This window comes from Cercospora beticola, chromosome 8 (assembly GCF_033473495.1).
Source record: "Cercospora beticola chromosome 8, complete sequence".
Lineage (NCBI taxonomy): Eukaryota > Fungi > Ascomycota > Dothideomycetes > Mycosphaerellales > Mycosphaerellaceae > Cercospora > Cercospora beticola.
Genome location: NC_088942.1, coordinates 2,400,411 through 2,422,942, shown reverse-complemented (window position 1 = coordinate 2,422,942; position 22,532 = coordinate 2,400,411). Strand labels below are relative to the sequence as shown.

Here is a 22,532-nt window from a genome sequence, read left to right as displayed (position 1 = left end):
ACGATTTTCTCATTCTCTAGTGGGCAGCAACAGCAACACCATTCGTTTGCGGTGCCAGCCCATTCGGCTTGCTAATCTCGCCCAGCGACTGAGGCCATTGTTGTGGCCACTTAGTCTTGATATCCTCCCGCATATCATAGCTGTTCATCTCGGTGATAGTCAACTTGTTCTGCTCATCCTTGACTTTGTAGAGTGGATTATCAGTGTTGTCTGAGAAGCCAATACGCTCGTGAATGTTCTCTCGTGCACGAGCAGATGCGGCTTGGACTTTGGAGGCGCGTGGGTGGCGGACACGCTCGTAGAGTTGGAGGGCTTCTTCGACGCTGCCGGGGAAGAAGTCCTTTTGGAAGACGAGACCCAGGGCTGCGGAGTCTTCGAGGGCCATGCAGGCTCCTTGGCTTTGGTCGGGCATCATTGGATGGGCGGCGTCGCCCATGATGCAGGCTACGCCTTTTTGCCAGTGGGAGTATGGCTCGTGGACCCAGAGTCTCCAGGGGCGAATTTCTTGGCCGATTGCGAGGTGGTTTCGTACGCCGGTGTCGAGGTCTGGGTATGGGGCGAGGAGTTCGTCGACTGTGCTCGCGGCGTCCCATTTCTGTTCCGTGAAGTCGCCCTTTTCGCGTGGGAAGAAGCAGTAGTATGAGAGCAGGCTGCCGCTGTTGCAGGGAGAGAGAACGATCTTGTTCCAGCTGTGGTGGCCGCCCCAGTATTCGATGGCGCTGTTCTTCGAGTAGTCTTCGTATCCTCGTGCTACGGCGTCCTTGGTCATGACGTTGGCGTGGAGGCAGCTGGAGTCGGCAGGGCGCTTTTCCACTTGGATGCCGATGAGTTTGCGAATTTGAGAGCCAATGCCATCAGCGCCGATGACAACGTCATGCTCAGCAACGACTCCGTTGCCGAACGTGATGCGTCCTGTTGTGGTGTCGAGGTCGACACACTTGTGGTTGACAACGAGCTTGACTGGCTGGCCAGCGCCTTCCTCTTGCGTAGCGCAGTCCATGAGCATCTTGTGCATGTCTTGCCTGTGGAACATGTAGTATGGGTTGCCCCACTTCTCTTCATAGTCTCCAAGGTCGTACACGCTCACGGGCTCACCAGTCTTCCAGTCGCGGTTGATGAGCTTGCGAAGATAGACGCCGTCGCCCTTCTCGATGTCGACACCCCACTCTCGTAGCCATTTCATGCCATTTGCTGCGCAGGATATCGATGCACCGACCTCGCCCGCATAGTCTGCTCGCTCATAGATGGTGACGTTGTGGCCTGCTCTCCTAAGAGCGATGGAAACTGCAACACCACCAATACCGCCACCAACAACAGCAATGTTGAAGGGCTTCCAGTTTGATCCCGGCTGAGTCATGATGTGTTGATTGTCTTCTGATCCGATGGTAAGAGTTGATGTGATGAAGGACTTTGAAAGTCTTCTTGTAAGCTCGTGCTAATTCAGGCTCTTGATGTTTGTGATTTGTGTTGTTTGTGTGGATGATGATTGTCCATTGACGGTCTCTGCAGACATCTAATAACCATTTCTTCTTCCATCATGACAGCTCTAACCAGCGTAGCTCTATCAAGCCTGAGCCGTGCGATAAGGTTGCAGTGTCGTTGGTTGTTCGGTAGCCGTGGGCGAGACCAAGCAAAAGTGCTCGGATCGAGCACCTCGCGCTGCTGACCCAAACCTCCGCGCAGCTCGCGGGATGCACGTCGTTGACGGGCCGCTGATAACCGCCGCGTCCGACAGAACCTCTGCTGCATCCGAAGAGCAGGGGGTTCTTCCACCTGCGGGCCTAGCCGCTGAGGAGTTTCGGAACCTGTCTGGAGCTCGGATTCTTACTGCGGCTGGATGCCTGAATGAGCCAACACTGACCACCCTGGGAGCTGGTAGGTCGGGAGAGCTCTAATGCCACTGTTGTTGCACCAATCTTCCTCCTTCCTCTGCTCACTCTTCTCCACTCTTACAGTATCTGTCTGACGAGAATCACATTTCCTCTTCCAAGACAGAATACACTGAAAAACATGGCGACCAACGGGACAAACAAGCAAGATGTCGGCCTCAATAAGGAATGGACCGAACAAATCATCAAGGCCATGGGGCCAAAGACCGATGCTCGTCTGCGAGAAGTTCTTGGACCACTGATTCGCCACATTCACGACTTTGCTAGAGAAGTCGATCTTACTGTCGATGAATGGATGGCTGGCGTGCAGCTCGTCAACTGGGCGGGTCAAATGAGTAATGAGAGGAGAAATGAAGGCCAGCTTCTTTGCGACGTGATTGGACTTGAATCGTGAGTTCTGCCCGCCAAATTTCTTGGATTTTCAGTACTGATCAGGAACAGACTGGTGGACGACATCACGGTAAGGAAGGCAGCGGCCGCCGATGACGCCGCCACTGCCTCTGCTATTCTTGGGCCCTTTTTCAGACATGACCACCCAGTCCGAGACTTTGGAGGCACAATCACATTCAATACTCCTAAAGACGCCCAGGTGGCCTATGTTCATGGCGTTGTGACCGACGCGAAAACCGGAAAGCCAATTCAGAATGCATCCGTCGATGTGTGGCAAGCCAGCACAAATGGTACTTGCACTTTGTCCATCGACCAAACATCTATGCTAACAACAGGCAGGCCTATACGAACAGCAGGATCCAGATCAAGTGGAGCACAATCTCCGAGGGAAATTTTATACCAACGCTAATGGCGAATATGCCTTTTACTGCCTTCGACCTACCCCATATCCTGTAAGTCTCATTTCAAAAAAAAAAAAACGACTTTCCCGCGGCTCAGCTAATAACGAACAGGTACCTTTCGATGGCCCTGCAGGCAAGCTCCTGCAGCTCATGGATCGCCACCCATACAGACCGGCACATATCCACTACATTGTACAACACGAGGGCCACAAGCCAATCACAACCCAGATCTTCGATGCCGAATCAAAGTATCTGGATGACGATTCCGTCTTTGCTGTCAAAGATTCGCTTGTTGTCAAGTTTGAGCCTCGCAAAGGTGATGCCCAGGCAGAATGGGAGCTTGAATATAACGTGGCCTTGGCCAAAGATGACGAGAAGGGAGCTGGCAGCGTGCCACAGGTGTCCTCTGGAGCTGGCTCTTAGGCAATCTGTAACATATCTTAATGACCGCAATCGCGATGAGCTTCGTTACGACTTCAAACACCGTGTTTTCCGTGAACTCCGGTTTTTCCTGAAATGGCATGTGCAAAATAAAAATCAAAAAATTTGCGTCTCGGAAGCATAGCCGTCATGCACATTGTCAGCAACGTGGAAGGCTAGACTGCTCTGCATCAAGGATCGTCTTGTTGGAATGATGTCTGTGAGTCTTGGCTGCGTCCGATCCGATGGATGTCCATTTGCCGCATTGAGAGGACAGCAGGAAAGGCTTGGCTATGGCATCTTTCCCCGGTACAGGTTCACAAGAGGCTCTGAGATATGCATGTGAATTGTGGAGAAGAAGTGCTTTGTCATACAAGTCTATATCTATGCTTCATCGTCCTTAAACCTCCCAAGCTTGAACAGCTTCTTGGCATTATCACGTCCAATAGCCTTCACGGTGTGTTCGCCGTCCAATTTCACATCGTTATCATACCAGTTGCATGCATCCGGGAATGATTCGAATGGGTAGTCAATGGAGAATAGGATCCTCTCAGCTCCAATCTCCTTGATGCAGTACTCGAGCGTAGGTGTTGAGAAGTGCCCGCTAGTGGTGATCCAGATGTTTTGTGCAAAGTATTCACGAATTGTCTTCTTGCAATCTAGGCCAAGAGGCTTCTTAACATCCTCAAACCAGTGATTGATACGCCAAAGGTCGAATGGAATGTGCTCTCCCAAGTGTCCGATGATGACCTTGAGCTTGGGGAATCTGTCGAAAGTGCCGTTGGTGACCATACCAAGCAGGTGCAGACTGACACCTTGTGCGAATGAGAGAGGTGGTCCGACGAGCCACTTTCGTGGTGCCCAGAGCTTGTCGTGAAAGACTCCGGTTGGGTTTCTTGGGTGAAGGTAGAACGGCACATCGAGCTCCTGCACAACAGACCAGAACACATCCCACTCTGTGTTGTCGTAGAAGATCATGCCAGTTCCAGACTCGTCGTTTCGCTGTGTGTCGTTCACAAGAGCTCCGAGAAAACCATATTCCTTCACACATCTTCGTAGTTCATCTGCCGCAGTCTGTGGATCATGCATAGACAAAGTGGCGAATCCACCTAATCGGTTTTCAAAGCCTTTGATTTCTTTCGCAAGGTGGTCGTTCACTTCTCTCGCAAGTGCATCGGCCTCTTTTCGGTCCCAGACGTCTTGAACACCTGGTGCTGTGTATGAAAGAATCTTGTAACCGACGCCGTACTTGTCCATGTTCTCGATGCGGAGCTTGTTGATGTCGTTGATCTCCTTGGTGTGCTTGGCTGGGTCAACGGCGAACAGGCTTGCCCACCATTGTGTCTTTTCGGCATTGCGTGGCAACGCGAAAGCCTCTTCCAAAGCGACCTTGCCCTTCATGTTTGCTGATTATCGTTATTGAGTCTGAGTTGTATGAGATGCGGCTTCCTGCCTTGAATGTCGGAATGTAGAGTCCGTTCGAAGCAAGAGGTTTTGAGATGAAGGACCAAGACGAAGTGGGAGGCTTGGAGCTTTGTATATGTTCGCTGGGTCAAGAGTAGTCAAGCTTACAATAGATTCCTAATCTGATGCCCCAAGGCCAAGGGGATCCCCTCGTGCTCCACGTCTCCACGTACCAAAGGCTCGCATGGTGTCAAGAGGCTCATCTTTGGTCTGACTTCTGCCGGCTTACGGAGGCGTGTTGGCTGGCCGAGCTGTCCAGCTTCGGACAAGGACCAAGCACGGCTAATGCACCTACACCGGCTATGTTCCGCACCATGTACCCTGGAGGGAGGACGATGCCATCTTGGCTGGTGATTGACTGTTGAACTTGCAAGCAACTTCTCGCGCTTTTTCGATGATGTTGTCGCTATGTGTTTGTATCAATTGTTTGGCTCTTGCAACATCGCGGACGGCTTCATAAGGCAGGAGTGTAGGAAGAGAATTGAACTGATCCGAAGTTCCGATCGGAAGCCCGTACGAGCCGAAACGGCAAGGGCTATTAGGCCAACATGGCGAGTCCAGGATAGTCCAGGTATTGGTAAGAAAGTGCGACTTGAAACAAAATCCGACGAATACGACGAAAAGGACGCGTTGCAAGATTTTGTGAAGCTGCCATGGCACCGATAATTAGTTGGAAGGGAGCTTACAGCTCTTCGCGACCACAACGAGTGAAATGTCACTACTTGCTAATAAACTTCGCCAGTCTGCCACTGGACAACTGCACTCGCGCCGACCTTCTAGCAAGACCTTCAATGGAAACAAGCTTCCAATACATCAATTGTGCTTCGTGACTTTCACCACTTTCCCGTGCTCGTCGACCTCGACTGAATCTCCTGGCTATGATTGTTGATTAGCGTGAGCTCAGAACAACATTTGCAAACGGAGTCGCAGATGCAATCGAGTTTAGGACAATTCTCCCTAGGCACTAGCGACGACGAAGATCAGAAATATGTCGCAAGGTTGCGCGACTTACCACATTCACAAAGCCTTCCACCATCTCGTCCGCTGTCATGCCTGGAGAGCCCTTCCCAGCTGCCACACTACCAATAGCCCCAGCAAAAGGCTTGCCATTCCGCTCGAGTTCCTCTGGTCTTGGGAGACCTTTCTTGTCGATCATGGTGTAGCCCTCACTGAGCTCCTTGTCTTTGATCTTGGAAAGCTTGTCACCAGGCATGGTCGGCGCGTCGATCTTCTCGAAGGGTTCGTCAAGCTTGGGGATTTCTTGTTTCGCTTTGGCCTCTGCTAGAGTTGGCCACTCAGACTTGCCCTTCTTGGAGTTCGGATTCAACGACATAGCGGGGGCTCGATCTGCTTTCCGATGCCAACAGAACTCCCAGAGACCCGGCGACGCCTCATCTTATGGCCCGACTTGGTGTTTGCTGCGTCTTCGTGTTGAGAGAGCATTTGCTTGAGAACAAACCATGATTGCGCCATTCTCGCAAACGGGAACTAGCCTTTCGTGAAGGTGGAAGTTTCTTGATGCATAGAAAAGCAGAATGAGTACGTGTCGAGTGGAAGTCATTGCATGGTTTCTCCTGTACACTGGGTTGATGGGACCCAGAGGCTGCTCTTGCTCTGATGATTCACATATGTCTTGTTGATTGGTCATGAGCGTATGATGTGCATACAAACCAGCGAGCTTATGAGCAAAACAAGCAGCCTGGATTGCACATTTGGCTTTGGTCTGACAAGAACAGCTTGCTGAAGGATGATAGGATACATTCGCCCTCACTGAAGATCAGATACTGTGTGGATGCACATCGAACTAAGTGCTTCCGCCAGTCTCAGCACCTCGGGCAGTCAAAGCATACACCGAGCGTGGAGTTTCCCAGACCAAAATGTGGGGAACCACCTCCAAAGGTTCATCACAATAGATGTCATTCGAAGTGGCTGGGAAAGGTTAACGCTTCGTTCAGGCTGCCACAAATTAGACTGCTGCTCCGCGTCGCCCGGCACATGGTCTCGAGCTTCGACCTTGATGCAGTGACCTAATCAAAGACTCCAGGCGGGGCTTGCAGGTGTGCGAAGCACCGCCGCTTCATGTCTGTCCTTCCTATCGTGGAAGATCTATAGAGCTGACCACGATCGTTGGTGAAGCATGGGTAGTCATGGACGTCACCAATCTGACAAGCGAAGAGCTGATTAGAAGGGATCGGTGTCCTCGACGCTGTTAGATTTGGTTCTAGAGCTATGGTAACCCATGCCGTCTTCGTAAGAACTTTTGCCGTGCCACGGAAAGGCAAGTCTCCGGAGGAGTTGTTGATTGAGCTTACACTTACGTTGATTTTGATTCGACAGAACCCCTGTCGAGCACAAGGTATGTTTAAATGCATGCTTAAAGCTTGTGCGGGGATCGAGGGGTTGGTGTTGTTGTATCGTGGGCGGAGATGGAGCGGAGTAAAAACCGATGGTGATGTTTGGGTTCGAATCAACATGGACAGCCCTGCTCGATGTCAAATGCAGAGTAGTCGAGACAATCCGATAAAGCTACCAGCGCAAGTGTTGAGGCCTGGGAGAGGGCTGGCGTGCGATCCCCTCTGTCGGGCACTATCGATCGGACGCCCGCGATTGCCAACATATATGAGAACTGTCAGCCTTCAAGCTATTTCAGCTCCATTTGCTCTTCTCGCAGTTTGACCAAAGACAGCCGCTACTATGAAGATTTGTCTTGCGTTCTTGAGCTTCTTGCTCTCGTCCACGGCTTTGCCAGGTCGGCGTCAAGACGCACCGTCCCTATGCGACAAGTGTGAGCGAGCCTTTACCATTAGCATCGACACCACTAGCTGACATGGAGTGTGACCAGACACAACTGCGCTGCTGAAGGATAACACAGCCGCCAACCAGCAGACTGTCCTGACGCTGGTGCGTTACGTACAGTGATGGATTGACAGACCGCAGTGCTGACTTGATCTCCAGATCGTGAATACGGCTGTCATTGGCAACTATACTTCCATGCCAGGTTCACTCGTCAAAGTTGATGGAATCCTCGCTCCAGGCACGGGCGAGTATGAAGGCGTGAATCTTGCTCCATACTTCAGTGGCGAAGGCCCAACCACCAACAGGGGCGGCGACCAAGGCGTTATGGTCAACTTCCTCGATGGAGGCGGTGCTGATCCATTGAAGAGCAACATGCCTGCGAACGATCCAAATAGTAATCAAGGGTGAGTCGCACCAAGTTCAGCAATCTGCAACCCGTTGACTGATGGATTTCTCAGCATTCTGATTTCCCACCTTTACTCTTACTTCGCCGTCCTGCTAGGATGTTCTCAATTTGGCAACACTGTCGCGCCATATGCAGGCAGAACATCGATGTACGAGGTACACAAGTTTATGGATCTCGATAACCTTGCCGTTGGATGGTTCATCCAGCAGGTGGGACTGGCTGCTGCGAGCTTCGGAGTTACCGATGAGGACGTCGCTACTGTTGGAAAAGCGCTTTCGGATACGTTTGGCAAGAGATGTAGTCCTCCGGCCAGCGTTCCGCCTAGTGCAGAGCCAATGTTACAGGCAATCTGCATACAGGTAAGTGAAGTCCATGAATCGCATTTGGAGTTGCGACCTCGCTGACGGTAAAGCAGTCGAATTGTCCTTTAGCTGATATGCCGATGTGCGATGCGTACGGAGAAGGCTCTGCGGGCTCTGCAAGCCCAGCGGGATATGGCCATGGCAGCATGTGAAGTCGAAGCCCAGCTATTGCAGTGACACGCCATATCTTCCAGTTGGATTTGCTTCTGCTCTTGCTGAGATCTTGAAGTATCGTTTGTAGTGTCCGTATGAAATAGTCTGCTATTTGGCGACTAAACTTGTCACCAATGGTAACAAAGTCGGTAGTACGCTTCCGATGGTAGAAGGTGAAGCTTTCTGCCGCAAAAGCTATTGATGCCTCGCAAAGCAAGCGTTGCGCGAGGATTTGTATTGAGGACAAGCAGGCTCAGATCACTGTGATTCATCATCAGATGTTGATCGGAGAACACGGCCATCCGTCGTCTTGGCAAGTCTTTTCCATATGGCGAACGCTTCAATGACGGTGGTCAAGAATAGTGCAGAACCCAATCCGATCCAAAGGCCGGAGATACCCATCTTTGGCGGGCCCAGCTCGAGGAAAATTGCAACAGGCACGGCATACAGGTAATTTATGGTCATTGTGCACCAAGCTCCGATATCCTGCCATCCGAATCCTCGTCCGATGCTATGCGGCCAGTTAACTGTCGCATCCCAGATCATGAATACAGCCGCATATGGGATGGCTGCCTTGATTATCTGCGCCACCTTAACGTCGTGGACCAGGTACCGCAGAGTAAGAAAGATAAATCCCGTGCCGAGCAGCGCATCGAACAGTCCAGCAATCAGGAATACAACTGCGTACCATTTCATCACCTTGCGTGTGGAGCTTGTCATTCCGGCGCCGACCAGCTGTCCGACTCTCGTTGAGCATGCCACAGATGCTGAAAATGGAACATGCCAGACCAAGGTTGCGATAGTTCCAATAAAGGTTTGTCCAGCAAGCGCCTCGTCGCTCACAAATGCCGTGGCGAAGGTTAATATCTCAAAGCACATCCATTCGCTCAGCGTCATCAGAGTTCCTGGGATTGCGAGCCGCATAATGAGACCCCATTCTTTGCGCCACTCGGAGCTGATCTCGGAGGTTGACGGCCAGCATTTCAGAGTCGATGGCTTGGTAAATTTTGCATAGGCCGCGAGAAGGATTGGTCGTACAAAGTTCGTCAAGGACGCCGAAAGTGCTGCACCAGCTACTCGCATATCGGCGACATAAACCAGAAGGTAGGTCAGTCCGATATTGATCGGCAAGCAGAGGATGAGGATAATCATTCCGGCGGTGAAATCGCCTTGGGCTTGCATGAATCGCTTTCCATTCTCGAATGTCACGAAGCCGGGTACTCCAATCAGTGTGTACCTCAAGAAGCTGCTCGCATGCAAAGCCAAGGACTGAGAAGGTACTATTGCTGCAATGAGCGGACCGGAAAAGAGCCAGAGAGTACCTATGGGTATCACTGCAGCCAGATGCACAAGTATGGTTGCGCGAATCGTATATAACCCGACATCAGCGAGACTTGAAGAGCCATAAGCTTGTGAGCAAAGCGTGTCGAGTGCAGTTGCCATGCCTCTGGAATATCGTTAGCAAGTGTTCAAGCTTGAAGGTCAAGTAGACCGATACTCAAAGACAGCGAATCCAGTAATGTTCGCCGTTGTTATGCCCAACGAAACTCCAGCGATTTCCTCGGTAGATAGCTGCGCCGCAACCACAATGATGATGACTTGGTAGGCATATTGCAAGAAGTACGTGATCACCAGCGGTCCTGAGTACCTGACCAGGATGGACGCCTCCGTTCTCAAAGAAACCTCCTCGATTACAATTTCCTCATTGTCTTTGCCGGTGGCGACGCTCTCTTCGCTGCAGTTGTGGTGGATAGGTGAGCGATCATCGCGGAGAAGGGGCGTCGACTCGGTTGGCTGGCCAGCAGCCGTTTCCGCCGCTGCAGTCATCTTGTGCTTTCCTTCAAGAGAAAAGTAGCAAAATTTCAACACGAGTTCAGCTACATTGAAACTTTGAGATCGTGGTTGTTGCAGACATTGGTTCGCAGGATGGGTTCCAAATTTTGTGTCACCGTGCATGATGCCCAGCCAATCCCGGCCCAACATGGGACCCACTGCTGGCCCCTGCTGCATGGATATGGCGGTGTCCGTTCCTCCCTCATCATTGGAACCCAGTTCCCATAGCTTCATACACAATGAATTGTGCTTCAACATGCAGCTCGTCGTGCCGTGGCTCGATATCAGAGACCTATTCAGCTGGAATGGCCGAACGCGAGATGAGAAAATTTCCCGCTGGAGATTCACCAGACAAGTAGACACGGACAAATATGCTCACATTTTGGAAGCTTTGGTGAAGTGTACCAGACACAAGACAGCTCGTATGAGCACTGATGCCGGAGACTTAGGCGAAACCAGGTATCTGGACCGAGTATTCGATTTTTCAATTTCTCAATTTCTGATGTGCGTGGCTCTAAGGCAGCGTGTAGCCACCATCGATGATTGTATCGCTGCCAGTCTGGTATGAGCTGGCATCTGAAGCGAGGTAAAGGTACAAGCCTTTGATCTCTCGGACATGACCTTGTCGACCAAGCGGCGTCATTCTGTAAGCCTCGCTTTGCACTTTCGGGGCAGCGCCCATCTTGGTATCGAAGAAGCCAGGCGAGACAATGTTGACGCGAGCAAAGTCCCGCCATTCTCGAGCGAGAGATCTGCCGAGATGCCTAATGGCTGCCTTTGTTGCATTGTAGACCTATCGGTGTCAGCTGCATGCCCATAGCCCGAGGGTCTCCGTGCTTACTGGCTGATCGACAGGCACATTGACGATGTGTGCTGAAATACTAGCTGTGATGATGAGGTTGCCGAATCCTTGCTTCTTGAATACTTGGCCTGCAGCACGAGCTTGCCACACGACACCATCGGCTGATCATGTTAACGAAGGTTACAGTCTGCTCGGCTCCGTCGACACTTACTATTCACTTCCATTTGCTTCCTGTACTCCTCATCAGAGGTCTCGAGAAGTGGCTTCGAAATAGCCATTCCCGCATTTGCAACAAAGACATCTAGTCTTCCAAAGTCTGCGACTATTTGTTCAACGACCTTGTCAACTCGATCAGAGCTCGACACTTCTAGCTGGTAGGCCTTCGCACGAATGCCGTGCAGTTCGGCAAGCTTGGCGCCTTTTGAGATTGCTTCGTCGTTCGAATTGTAGAGGAGAGCAACATCACCACCTGCTTCAGCGATAGCCTCAGCTGCGGCCCACCCAATACCTGCAGAGGCACCAGTGATGGCAGCAACTTTGCCCTTCATGCTGAATTGTTGCAGGACATTGTCTGGAATGTTTGGGAATGGCTTTGGCTGCCGCGGAGTGGCATTCGCGTCCTCGAGTGTCATAGACATTTTGAACTTGTGATTGTGCTCGTTGCAGAACTAATAAATGATGAGCAAATGAGAGCAATGACCTACCAAGAAATATATGAACGATCGAACATCGTGGAGTGCAGGTATGCTGTCACCCCAACCGAAGCTTTGGTTGGTGGAACTGTCTCGGCCGCGTGCTCGCCGGCTTGTCTGGCAGGCGTGGCAGGGTCGTCCCTCACCTCCAGCTGTATCTCGACAATGCACCTCCTCCAGCATGATCATGAATGTCACGCCTCAATGGCTGTTAATGATGCCTAGTCGATGAGAAGCGTTTGCTTGCGAGTCGATTTTCAGTCAGAACTATGGACACAAAATCGGATGACATCAGGCAGATCAGCAAGCGATCCTCTCCATCTTTCCTCAGCTCGTTCAGCTCGTTCAGCTCGTTCAGCTCTACTTCTGGCGACAATGCATGATGCAACTCATGGTATAGATGGATAGTACTGAAGAGACACAGTCGACAGGGTCGGCCACAAGCAGTCCATATGAATACCCGAATAAGAAGTTCAGCTCCACAAGGGACTACCTCGAATGGCTCTCGATAGCAGTCATGGAAGCGCACACCACGAGCCACGGCTTCGACCCCATCCTCTTCCAACACGTCGCTTCCGATTTCGAGATGGTCAACGCGTCGGTTCACGAATGTCCGTTGCCTCCGGCTGCCAATCTGGCGGAACATCTGCAACAGATTGTGCAATTCAGAAAAGACAACCCGGGGTGGAAAGTCAACGCTACAAATGTCAGCGTCAGCTTGCTGAAAGGCTCCAACTCGGCTGAAGTGTGGTTGACGATGAGAGGATGCGATGCGGACGACATCACCTTCAACCGCGAGAGTGTGAGCATATTACACTGGCGGAGGCGATCGACAGATGGTGTCTGGGTCTGCTATAGGCATACTGGGATAAGAGGTCCGGGTGATAGTCTGGCCGCCACTGGCGTATGAGAGGACCAGGGAAGTGGTTGTGTCTCAAAGGGCAGACAGGCGGTGCGCCGCGGTCATATACCCGGGTGGGTGATGGGGTCCAGCAGCACCATGCCTGCCGAACCGCCCTGCGCGTCAGCACTTCAAGATGCATAGCGTGATTAGGAGATGCTCACAGAACACGTTGGCACAATACGCCTCCTGTAGACCGTGGATGCTGACCAACAAAGTCCTCCCTGCATCGCGCCTCAGAAGTGGATTGTCGATCGGAGAAGACATTCAACACAATGTCGTGTACATAAGGTTATTCGAGACATATGCTGCTATATCGACTGGCTCTTCCACCGAAAATGCATAGCTGAACCAATACTCCCTGGCGTGCTCATAATTTGGAAGTCTGCTTCTCTTTCTTCATTTCGTCTGCCGCCATTTCGCGCAAGACTTTCTTCAAGATCTTGCCACTTGGATTCTTAGGCTACGCAAGGTCAGTATATTCCGAGGAGTCACAATAATGGCATGAACTTACAATCTCGTCCAGAAACACCACACCTCCATCCGGACGCTTGAACTTCGCAAGCCGCGAACCCATAAATTCGATGATAGCTTGTGCGTCCAAGTTCTTGCCCTCGTCATTGCTCTTCCTCACCACATATGCTCGCGGATACTCAGAGTCATCATTCTTATTCCTCTTGACGCCAATGACGCCCGCGTCTGATATTCCAGGATGGTCGAGCAGAACAGCTTCCAACTCAGGCGGTGCAACTTGGAAGCCTCGCACTTTTATCAACTCTTTCTTGCGATCCACGATATACCACTTTCCTGTCTCTTTCGCACAGTATGCGATATCACCTGTATGGAAGAAGCCATCTTTATCCCAGCTATCGGCTGTCGCCTTTTCGTCCAAGTAGCCTGGGATTACTGTAACACCTCGTATGCAGACTTCCCCGCGGACGTCGTAGTCTGTGATCTCTTTGTTGGGATCGGCAATGTCTACGATTTTCAATTCTACGCCTGGGACAGGACGGCCGCAGCTTCCGGTGTCGTCGTCTTCGGGGTAGGGGAAGTTGGTACAGATGCAGCTCTGGATGCAGAATACGTTAGCATATCCTATCAGAACTTTCAACGGAAGAAGAGGACAGCATACCGTCTCAGTCATACCCCAGACTTGTGTAAAAGGAGCGTCCTTTGCCAGCAGAGCTTGGAATTTCGCTTGCTGGGTCTTCTCCAAGGGAGCTGCACCACACGTTGCGAACTTGATACTCTTCATTGAATATTTCTTCGTCAAGTCGGAGTTGATAATTTGTAAGACCATCGGTGGCACAGTTGCGCAGTCTGTAATCTCGTACTTCTCGATGTACTTGAGAAAGGCTTCGAGATCGAAGCGACGCATGATGTATGTGTCGACGCCATTGTTCAGCGGGCTGAAGTGTGTGCATGGAGCTGTGGCGACGTGGAACATGGGCGTGCATTGGAGACGTTTGATCTGCTCAAAGACATCAGTTCCTGCTGCAAGACACAATTCAAGTCCGGCTCACCTGGTAAGGCTTTGGTTTCCAGTCATTGATCTGGATATGCTGTGCGATCAGATTATAATGCGTCAGCATGGCGGCCTTGGGAAGTCCTGTTGTCCCCGAGCTGAACATCCTCGCTGCTGTTGTCTTCTTCGAAATCTCGACATCGTCGAATCGCTCCCAATCTTCTTCGCCATGCTCGAGAAGCGTCCGCCATGACTTGAATCCATTTGGCACTTTCTGCCGCTCTCGATTGTCGAATATCAGTATGCGGTCTCTTGATATTGATCCAGAGTCGTCTGCAGCTTTGAGTGCGTGTTTCAGAATTTCGGGCTCGACTATGAGGAATTTGATGTGTGCCGCTTTGATCGCGTGGGCCAGCTCGTACGGTTGGTAGGATGGATTCGTGCCAGCGAAGATCCCTCCAGCTGCTATGATACCATTGGCTAGGATGGAGTAATTGATCTGGAGCTTGAAGTCAGCGGAATGGCTGTAGCAGATGCAGCATAATAGTCCGTGACATACATCATTGAAGCTGTGCACACACACGGTATCACCTTTCTTCAGTCCAGCCTTCCGGAAGCCAGCAGCAAGCTTGCGTATCGTACTTCTTGCCTGAGCAAAAGTATAATGTCGTTTGGTGTTGTCCGCATCGATGTAGATCTGCTTGTCTTCCTTCACTCGAGGGTTGTCAAAGTACCACGAAATCAAGTCTTTGCCTGGAAATTCAAGCTCAACTTCTTGCTTGAAGACCATGTTCACAAAAGCTTTCCGAAACAGGATAGACTGGTGATCAAAGCGCGTGGTATAGAGAGGTGAAGTAGACTACTTCACCCCCATTCTAGCATTATCACATGGGTCTTTTGCCGAGATCTGCATAAGCCATCATGGCAATTATTTTGTTGTGCCGCCGGGTATGATCGTTTTGGGATGGGTAGCTTGAAAGTTCAAGCGTCATGGCCCTTGTACCTCGGAGAAACGGTGAAGTTTATTCTCAGCCTCTTGAAGCTTATGCTGTTGATTTCGGAGCCGATGAGTCAATGGCTCGCTCGAACTCTTGCAGTTGGAGTTATGAGAAGCACTCGCGAAATGGAACTTGACCGTGCAATGCTTCATGATTCATTCACTACACGCTGGAGTAGTGTCTATATGAGACCGGCCGAAAAGCGGCATGGCTTTTCAACGTCTGTTCCTTGGGCCAAGCTGTCATGCGATCTGTTCGCGGGACTGAGCGCTGGTCCGTATTGTTAGACGGAGTCACATCAGCAGCCTGCGTACAAAGCGTTGGCGTAAAGTGCGTAGGTATCTGCGTTGTTGACGGCCTGCTGAGAGGATAGAGCCCTTGAAGCCGAGTATCCATAAGCGTAATCATCGGTGCCTGGAGAATAGACGCGAGGTGCATGAGTCTTCTCTATTGGTGTGACATACAGAGTCAGCGCCAGGATTGTCTGAGATAACGTTGAGGTAGGGGACGAGCTCAACTCACCATGAAGCACCGTCGTTGCTCGATCCTGGCCGTGACATCGCTTCGAGATAGCTTGAAGGTCATCGTAGAAGATGTCGCAGTAGGCAATGTAGTTTTGCGAAGGCAAGGTGTATGCGATCACACCTGATTGGCAGGCGCCGTACTCGTCTTCGCAAGATGACTGGGTGACGCCGCTATTGGTAGTCGCACACTCATCAGCAACAGCCTTGAAGCGGGCGGCCACAGTGCGAATAACGGAGCTGGAAGAAGATTTGAAGTATTCTTGCATCTTGTGGCCAGCCTGCGCTGCGGAGGCGGCGTTGTTCGCAAGATCGGCACAGTTAGAAAGAGCGGTCTGGAGAGCAGCTCCCCTTTCTCGAGAGCAGCCTTGGGTGTCGAGCTCAGTTCGCTTGTGAGCGATCTTGTGAGCAAGATATGGGATTGCTTTTGCTTTGTCGCCGTCGATGTCTAAGGTGAGGGTGTTGCTCGAGAAGGCCACTGATTCTCCGGAAAGGGTCGTGCTGTTCAAGTCGGCGTATGGCATGGAGCCAGTGGCGCGAACAGTGTATTTGTCTGTGTTTTCGACATCTGCCAGCTGTCAGTGTCTTCGCAATCTGATAATGTCATGTACGCTTACCGTAAAGCTCAGCGACATCCACTTCGGTCGAAATGGTCTGACCCGGCTCAATGGGCACAAAATGAGTGGCCTCGAGGTTGGTCGTGGCCATGCGGAGCAGAATTCCGTTGAATGCTGCACGGGAGGCTGTTGTATGTCAGTGATGAGAGCTGAAGTGGATTTCAGTGTCACGTCTTACCTGGTCCGTTGACAGTAAACTTGTCTACCGGCGAATCTCCATCTAGGAAGGTACCTCTGTAGAACAGATTGTAGCCACGAGCGTCGTTGTTGGTGACGGAAGCCTTGACCTTACTGTCGCCCAGCGAGGTCAGCACAACAGTCAGTGGGGTGTCCCGCTTGAGCAGGTCCACTGCTGCGCCACTGGCATAGGCGATCCAAGTCGCCGTGGTAAGGAGTGAGAAATGCATATTGAAAGCGAGGTTTCAAGAGCCGGCAATTTGAGAACGAATGCGCAAAAAGTCGAATTCGTCAACGATTGAAGCTGTATTGTCCAAGAATCAAAGGGTATCGAAGGAGTGACAAACCCTACCAGAGGGAAGAAATTGTATGAAGGAGAGACAGAAGTGAAGAAGCTTCAACCGAAGACGATTCTCGAGCTCGCAGAGGCCGTGGTGTCGTGAAGTAGAGTGAAGTATGTAGCAGGCCTTTATAGCCGCAACCTACTAGTCAGACATGTCGATACTCCTGCAGTGTAATGAGGCTTGCCGAGAAGGACTACGGCTAGCTCTGCGGACATCCTACCGCGTCCAGAGCAGTTGCCGCCCGACACGGAAGGCAGAGTCGTCTGAAGCAGAACCAGTCGGGCGTAGATCATGGACTGAGACTGGGTTCCAAGCTCAACATGCGGCACATGGAGTATCTGGGCGGCTTGGCTCTGTGACAAACAATGCAAGAGCGCAACGGTGATCACATGGACGATAGGACGGCGCGAAGGCCAGGACGACGGGCTAGCGCGTTCGTTGTAATTCGAGTTTGTCTGGTAACGCTGCGGAGGCAGCTGTTCGCGAAATTGGCCTTGCATGAGAGATAGTTCTTTGTGTTCCTTCAGACCTGTTGCCTCGTCAAGATGTTCGTTTGCTATAGAATGGTAGCAATCGCCAAGTAGCTGCGTGGAGAAGGATTCGCATGCACTACACTGCCGTTTGGGCCTCTAACGGATGGTGTATGTGTCCGTGAAAGCATTCGTCCCCTAGGGCACCAATGAAAAGTGAATGACGTTGGAGAAGATGTATTTTCTCGGACAAGCGCTGGCGTTTGAAGCACAGGACGATATCTGAAACATGCAGGGCGCGTAGGGACATCTCCTTTGAAAATGGACATGACTGAGCTTTGGCTCCCGAATGCATCTACTCGAGGCTGGATGCAGGAGAAGGAAGTCGTGTTTGCTGGTTTTCAGAGTGTACGAATGAGCGATGTCCTCAAATTGATGGGAGTGTGGATGGAAAGACGTAGGCGGAGAAGTTCGGCGGATTCAGGTTAAGTGAGCAGCACAGTCTTGGCATAGGAACGAGGCGCAGTTGGCGGCTGAACAGCTCCACTGCACGTCTTCCAGTCGAAACAGGCGTCGCAGCGCGCTTCATCGCGTGCAACAGAAGACCGCCACCGCGTTACAGCCTGCTTGAGCTCTCTGATATGTTCGGAAGGCTCCCGAAAATCACACTTTCGCCGACCGAGTCGCTGGGCTCCGCGACTGCCCAAAGTTCCAAACTCCTGCACGTTCGCCTAATGCCATGTGACAACTGACGAGCGTGACTTAGGCGAGGCGCTGCTATCACTCGCTCTGCCACGACAGTGAGGTCCTCAACTTGACAACAATGCTGACCTCGAAGAACCTCGCCATCTTTGCAGGACTGTCAGCAGCTTGTGTCACCTTTTACTACCTGCAGAGCACGTCTTTTATCAGCACTCCGTCTGCCGATATGGCCAGTCCATCTAGGCAGCAAGCTCACGAGCCGACGGTCGACGATTTGCGCATCTTCCTCTCACATACCTGGCTCCCAGTGCCGACCGTCAAAGTCACGATTCAAAACACCCACCCCACGGCGACCCTCAGTTTCCTCACTTGGGACACGCCGATCGACAAGTCATCTTTGAACACGGGCGTTCTGCAATTGACTGACGCTGTATCTGGACAAGCAATCGATGGCCCTGGTCTGAAACTCAATCGCCTTTTACCGCCGCCTCGCGATGATGTGATAGAGCTGGCAGCGCAAGATGTTGTAGAAGTGGATATCGAGCTCAAGGCACCATGGATACCAAGCAGCAACAAGTTGGTCAAAGTGCATGCGGAAGGCGCGTGGCGGGCTGTCTGGACAAAGGCGAAAGACGAGGTCACGGATGACGAACTGAACGCTATGAGTGGACCTGGCGTACTGCAAGGACCATTCCGGAGTGTCAGAGATGTTGAGCTGGAACTGTCAGAACGGTGACCGCCGGAACAAGACTTGACGAAGCAATGAGTACGCCGTCTGAGCTCAGTTTTTAATGCGGCGGGTGTTGAGGTAGTGCTTTGAGGACTCAAGGCTGAATGCATGGTTATTACTGAACTTCTTCGGTTTTTCCGGCAATTTTGGACTCAACAACTTCAACGAGCACTCAGAAGCGCAGCACGGCTGACGATCGACCGGTCGCCAGCTCCTCACCTCTGCAACGACATTCAACGTGTGCGACTTGGCAGCTTTCGCGAAGGGCGTCGAGTTGTTGGCTTCGTAGTGCCAAAAGGAAAGCTGCAGGCTTCGGAACGTTGCCTTTCACGTGAAGGCTGAGCACCATGCAGATGATTTCGTGCCTTGCAGCGACTATAGCGCAGAACTTCCTGAAGCGCCCATGACTTCTTGCTTTACGTCAGGAGTCTCCTCGCCCGTGCTGTATCCATACTAGCAGGCAGGAGCCCAGCCGGCCTCGTGCAGAAGGGAATACGAAACCTCAACACTGGAACTGCGGAAGACGCAAGTCGAGAAGTGCAAAAGATGGGTCTCGTGTCGAAGTGTCACAAGTAAATGCAATTTTGTGCAACTCTAGCAGTCTTGACAGGAAAGGTACGTCAAGATGCAAACACTGCATAAAGCTATGACTTCGTACTACCACACCACACTGAGCTACCTCGGTTGCCGCGCCTAAGCGTGACGGCACTAGGAGTGCCCGGGTTGGATCTACGCGCTCACGGCGCTCTCAGCCGCGAGCACTTCTTTACAAGGCGTAGGGCTCTGCGATGCTGACTCTTACTGCAGCTGAGCCCTGGTCTGCAATGGCGTCTAATTTGCTTCTGGAACGCCACACTCCTGTCAGCAGGAATGGGCAAGTGCTGTCAATATACTGCACGAACCAGCAAGATGCTGACAGAAGCAGATAGCTTTGGTCAATCATATCGCCAGCTGCGCCTGGCCGAGAGACCCGACCTCATGATCATTGTAGACAGCGCTGTGCCACTCAGATTCAAGGCAGTGCTCTCACTTGTGTCTGGACAGGCGGCTAAATGGACGTTGGTGAGGCGCATGAATCCGCGAGCGAGGGGGGCAGCAGCTGTGGCCAGAATCTGTACTCCTTCATGCTGACATACAGGCTGCCGCATGCATTCAAGTACAGCTGCCAAGACAGACAAGGAGCAGCCGTTTTGGGACGTTGGAAAGGATAAATAGGGACAGCACACGTGCGAAATGGTCTTGGTGGAGTAGGGCTGTGAACAAAGCCCTTGTGCAATCACCAACGCTTAGGGCGTCCAGGAGAACGAGAACGTTGAGCACGTGGAAGAGTACGTCGCGAGCCACGCGAGCCAGAACGGACGCCATTGTCATTACGGTACTGCGCGACTTCATCCTCGAGGAGCGTGGCGCGATGACGGGCGGATGAACAGCACAAGACGGCGTGCCGCAGAAGCGAGATTTGCACCACGCTGTGCGCCACCGGCATCGTGAATGTGAAGCTCGCGGCGAGAATGTGAGGCATACTCAGCCCTTGGCACAAGAGGACAATGTCGATTGTTTGTGATATTGTGACGACAGCCTGGTTCTGGTATGCTGGCTCTTGAGTAACATGGCACAAGCCAGGATATGCTGTGCTGCCGCGACGGGACCGATGAACAGGTAGGCTGTCGTAGATGTGTACGCCCTAGCAACCGGCAGACATGCAGTGCAATGACGAGTCGCCTCTGCGCAGAGGCGAGAGAGTGGAGTGGGAAATCAATAGCAGCTGAGGCTTGGCGGGTCGGATAGCTTCGCCGAAGTCGTGCCTCTCTCGTCTCGTCTCCTCCCCAAGCGACTCGACCTCCACTCGTCATCACTTTTCAATACTCTCCGCTCCGCACCCGGCGCGGCCCACGACGGCCATTCCGAGGGCAGCGTTGTAAGTCCGAGACAGAGGCTGAATGGCGCGGCGCTCAGCGGAGGGTCAGCAGCCACCGCCGCCAGCGCGCGGAGCGGTCGTTGTATCCGTCGTCCATCGGTTGCGAGCCTCGCGGCAGCCACAACATGCGCATTCCCCCAGTCGCGCATATCCCTCGCATGGATGCCGCAGTGCGCGATACCGCTTCGAGCGTGACACCGATCCAAACCGGATTGGCCCTTGACGGCACTCCACTTGTTCACAGATGCCGTGCTCATCGACGGTGACAGGTACAGCGAAATTGCCAGGATCCGGATTCCAGCAGCCGACGACCACAAGGCCTCCACCCAAGAAGACGAGCATTGATATCGCGGCATCACAAGACTATCGACGCGCTCAGCGTCTGGGTGCCAGCATGCATTCGGCCAGCCCGAACACTGCACACGCCGGAGGCGGTCACGGGCAGCAGCTCCTTCACCTAGAATAAAACTGGTTGTTCTTGGCTCTCACTCGCCAAGTCCCACATCATCCACTGGCTTCTTGGCCCCCAGGCTTCGCTGTCTTTGCACCATCGAAACCCTTGCCGCAAACGCTACTCCGCCGTGCCGCACCATGGAGAGCCGTATCTGGGCAACGGCCACTCGAACGACTATCCCAAGTCACTGCACGCATCATCGACTGAACCAGGCGGAGCGCTCGCCATCCCAAGTCAGCGATGTCTAAACGCAGCGCTCGACCAGAACTCGCCAAGGGGTCGTCGTGGCTGTGGGCAGGGTTGCATGCGCATCCAGAGCGCATTGAATGAGTCTCCACTCGCTTACCGCGCGCTGTGCTCGCGAGTCCGGGATGCTTGCCCAGGCGGACTTTGGATATCGGAGAATTGTTGACTGCTATTACGGGATTCTGCATGATCTGATGGCCTGCAGCTGAGTCTTGGGTCGCTACGAATGGCGGACTGCACAGATGCTATCGTCAACAAGCCAAGCGCATGGCTGATGGTCGGAACCCACTTCTATTTGCACAACAACGAACAGGTGGGTTGCTGTGGCACGTATATCTACATCCATCTGCCTCGCCATTGTTATCTTTTGCTATCAGCATCTGCACCAGTCGCTTTCACACATTCGCTCACTTGCCGCAATCGCCTACACAGCGATCACTGTTTAATCTTCGAAAACTCCCAAATACATAATCAAGATGCACTTCACCACCATGGCGCTCGCTGCGGCGACTCTTGCTACTACTGCTCTCGCTGCTCCAGCACCAGAGCACCCAATCTGGAGAAACGAGTGGAAGGGCCAGGGCTACGGCAAATGGGGCAAGGGCAAGCAGAACGCACCTCAGCCACCCACTCCAACATCGCCACCTACCACTGGCACTGACTGCCCTGCGCCTGCGCCAACTCCATCATTCTGCTTGAACGACGAGCAGGCCGCTGCTGGTGCCGAGATCTTCCGCCGCCTCATTCAAGACTACTCTGACGAGCTTGCCCTCGAGGCTCTCACCGAGGACTTCATCGACTACTCTTCTGCTGTCAACATCATCCGCAACCGTGGTAACGCTGGTCCTTTCGTCGTCAACGAGATCTCGTTCGCCAGCCGTGCAGCTTTCATGGCCGCTCAAGGAGCACAGCCACTCATCCCATTCGACACCCTCAACACCTATCACGGCTGCGATCACGTTGCTACTCGCTGGCAAACTCTCCGCTCTGCCAATGGTCAGCCAACTGAGTCCAACAACATTGTGAGTAAATCCGTGATAGTTCTATTCAACAGATCGCTAACGAACATAACAGCCTGTCGTCGGTAATGGTATCCTCGTCGTCGTCCCAGACGCCAACAACACCTACGGTTTCCGTGTCAAGGAGCTCTACTCCGAGTTCAACGCCGCCGCATGGCTCGTCAACAACGGTGTCTTCACCCCTTCGGCAGTCACTACCTCCAACTTCCCCGAGGCCACTGCCGGCCCAGCCAAGCGCGACCACGAGTCCCTCGCCCACCTCATGTCCGGTGCTGGCCGCATGATCTAAACGACTTTTGAGTGTGTGACGACATGACGGCATGAGTTTTCGCGACAACGAGACATGGTTGTGGTTCATCAAA

General features: G+C 52.5%; 12 protein-coding genes across 12 annotated transcripts; 5 read left to right on the top strand and 7 right to left on the bottom strand.

The window, feature by feature from the left end:
* Window positions 1-16: 16 nt before the first annotated feature.
* On the bottom strand, window positions 17-1,357 carry RHO25_012194 (uncharacterized protein; the record flags this gene model as incomplete). Its single annotated transcript, XM_023603596.1, has 1 exon — window positions 17-1,357. The coding sequence occupies one exon, from the start codon at window positions 1,355-1,357 to the stop codon at window positions 17-19; it is 1,341 nt and encodes a 446-aa protein (XP_023454226.1).
* A 653-nt stretch (window positions 1,358-2,010) lies between these two features.
* On the top strand, window positions 2,011-3,103 carry RHO25_012193 (uncharacterized protein; the record flags this gene model as incomplete). The annotated part of the gene is made up of 4 exons (XM_023603595.2): window positions 2,011-2,279; window positions 2,331-2,569; window positions 2,619-2,731; window positions 2,792-3,103. 4 exons carry the CDS (start codon window positions 2,011-2,013, stop codon window positions 3,101-3,103), a joined length of 933 nt encoding a protein of 310 aa, XP_023454223.1.
* Window positions 3,104-3,484: 381 nt separating this feature from the next.
* RHO25_012192 (uncharacterized protein) lies at window positions 3,485-4,501 on the bottom strand (the record flags this gene model as incomplete). Its single annotated transcript, XM_023603594.2, has 1 exon — window positions 3,485-4,501. The coding sequence occupies one exon, from the start codon at window positions 4,499-4,501 to the stop codon at window positions 3,485-3,487; it is 1,017 nt and encodes a 338-aa protein (XP_023454220.1).
* Window positions 4,502-5,377: 876 nt separating this feature from the next.
* On the bottom strand, window positions 5,378-5,897 carry RHO25_012191 (uncharacterized protein; the record flags this gene model as incomplete). Its single annotated transcript, XM_023603593.2, has 2 exons — window positions 5,378-5,440; window positions 5,577-5,897. 2 exons carry the CDS (start codon window positions 5,895-5,897, stop codon window positions 5,378-5,380), a joined length of 384 nt encoding a protein of 127 aa, XP_023454219.1.
* Window positions 5,898-7,258: 1,361 nt separating this feature from the next.
* Window positions 7,259-8,280, top strand: RHO25_012190 (uncharacterized protein; the record flags this gene model as incomplete). Its single annotated transcript, XM_023603592.2, has 5 exons — window positions 7,259-7,349; window positions 7,407-7,465; window positions 7,520-7,764; window positions 7,819-8,125; window positions 8,182-8,280. The coding sequence occupies 5 exons, from the start codon at window positions 7,259-7,261 to the stop codon at window positions 8,278-8,280; spliced, it is 801 nt and encodes a 266-aa protein (XP_023454975.1).
* Window positions 8,281-8,539: 259 nt separating this feature from the next.
* RHO25_012189 (uncharacterized protein) lies at window positions 8,540-10,108 on the bottom strand (the record flags this gene model as incomplete). The annotated part of the gene is made up of 2 exons (XM_023603591.2): window positions 8,540-9,728; window positions 9,780-10,108. 2 exons carry the CDS (start codon window positions 10,106-10,108, stop codon window positions 8,540-8,542), a joined length of 1,518 nt encoding a protein of 505 aa, XP_023454974.1.
* A 520-nt stretch (window positions 10,109-10,628) lies between these two features.
* RHO25_012188 (uncharacterized protein) lies at window positions 10,629-11,554 on the bottom strand (the record flags this gene model as incomplete). The annotated part of the gene is made up of 3 exons (XM_023603590.2): window positions 10,629-10,907; window positions 10,956-11,077; window positions 11,128-11,554. 3 exons carry the CDS (start codon window positions 11,552-11,554, stop codon window positions 10,629-10,631), a joined length of 828 nt encoding a protein of 275 aa, XP_023454969.1.
* Window positions 11,555-12,008: 454 nt separating this feature from the next.
* RHO25_012187 (uncharacterized protein) lies at window positions 12,009-12,518 on the top strand (the record flags this gene model as incomplete). Its single annotated transcript, XM_023603589.2, has 1 exon — window positions 12,009-12,518. One exon carries the CDS (start codon window positions 12,009-12,011, stop codon window positions 12,516-12,518), a length of 510 nt encoding a protein of 169 aa, XP_023454968.1.
* Window positions 12,519-12,879: 361 nt separating this feature from the next.
* On the bottom strand, window positions 12,880-14,764 carry RHO25_012186 (uncharacterized protein; the record flags this gene model as incomplete). The annotated part of the gene is made up of 5 exons (XM_023603588.1): window positions 12,880-12,972; window positions 13,024-13,578; window positions 13,642-13,980; window positions 14,033-14,473; window positions 14,534-14,764. The coding sequence occupies 5 exons, from the start codon at window positions 14,762-14,764 to the stop codon at window positions 12,880-12,882; spliced, it is 1,659 nt and encodes a 552-aa protein (XP_023454967.1).
* A 506-nt stretch (window positions 14,765-15,270) lies between these two features.
* Window positions 15,271-16,517, bottom strand: RHO25_012185 (uncharacterized protein; the record flags this gene model as incomplete). Its single annotated transcript, XM_023603587.2, has 4 exons — window positions 15,271-15,419; window positions 15,495-16,061; window positions 16,111-16,236; window positions 16,289-16,517. 4 exons carry the CDS (start codon window positions 16,515-16,517, stop codon window positions 15,271-15,273), a joined length of 1,071 nt encoding a protein of 356 aa, XP_023454966.1.
* A 1,407-nt stretch (window positions 16,518-17,924) lies between these two features.
* On the top strand, window positions 17,925-18,539 carry RHO25_012184 (uncharacterized protein; the record flags this gene model as incomplete). The annotated part of the gene is made up of 1 exon (XM_023603586.1): window positions 17,925-18,539. The coding sequence occupies one exon, from the start codon at window positions 17,925-17,927 to the stop codon at window positions 18,537-18,539; it is 615 nt and encodes a 204-aa protein (XP_023454973.1).
* A 3,088-nt stretch (window positions 18,540-21,627) lies between these two features.
* RHO25_012183 (uncharacterized protein) lies at window positions 21,628-22,459 on the top strand (the record flags this gene model as incomplete). The annotated part of the gene is made up of 2 exons (XM_023603585.2): window positions 21,628-22,173; window positions 22,226-22,459. The coding sequence occupies 2 exons, from the start codon at window positions 21,628-21,630 to the stop codon at window positions 22,457-22,459; spliced, it is 780 nt and encodes a 259-aa protein (XP_023454972.1).
* Between the last annotated feature and the right edge of the window lie 73 nt (window positions 22,460-22,532).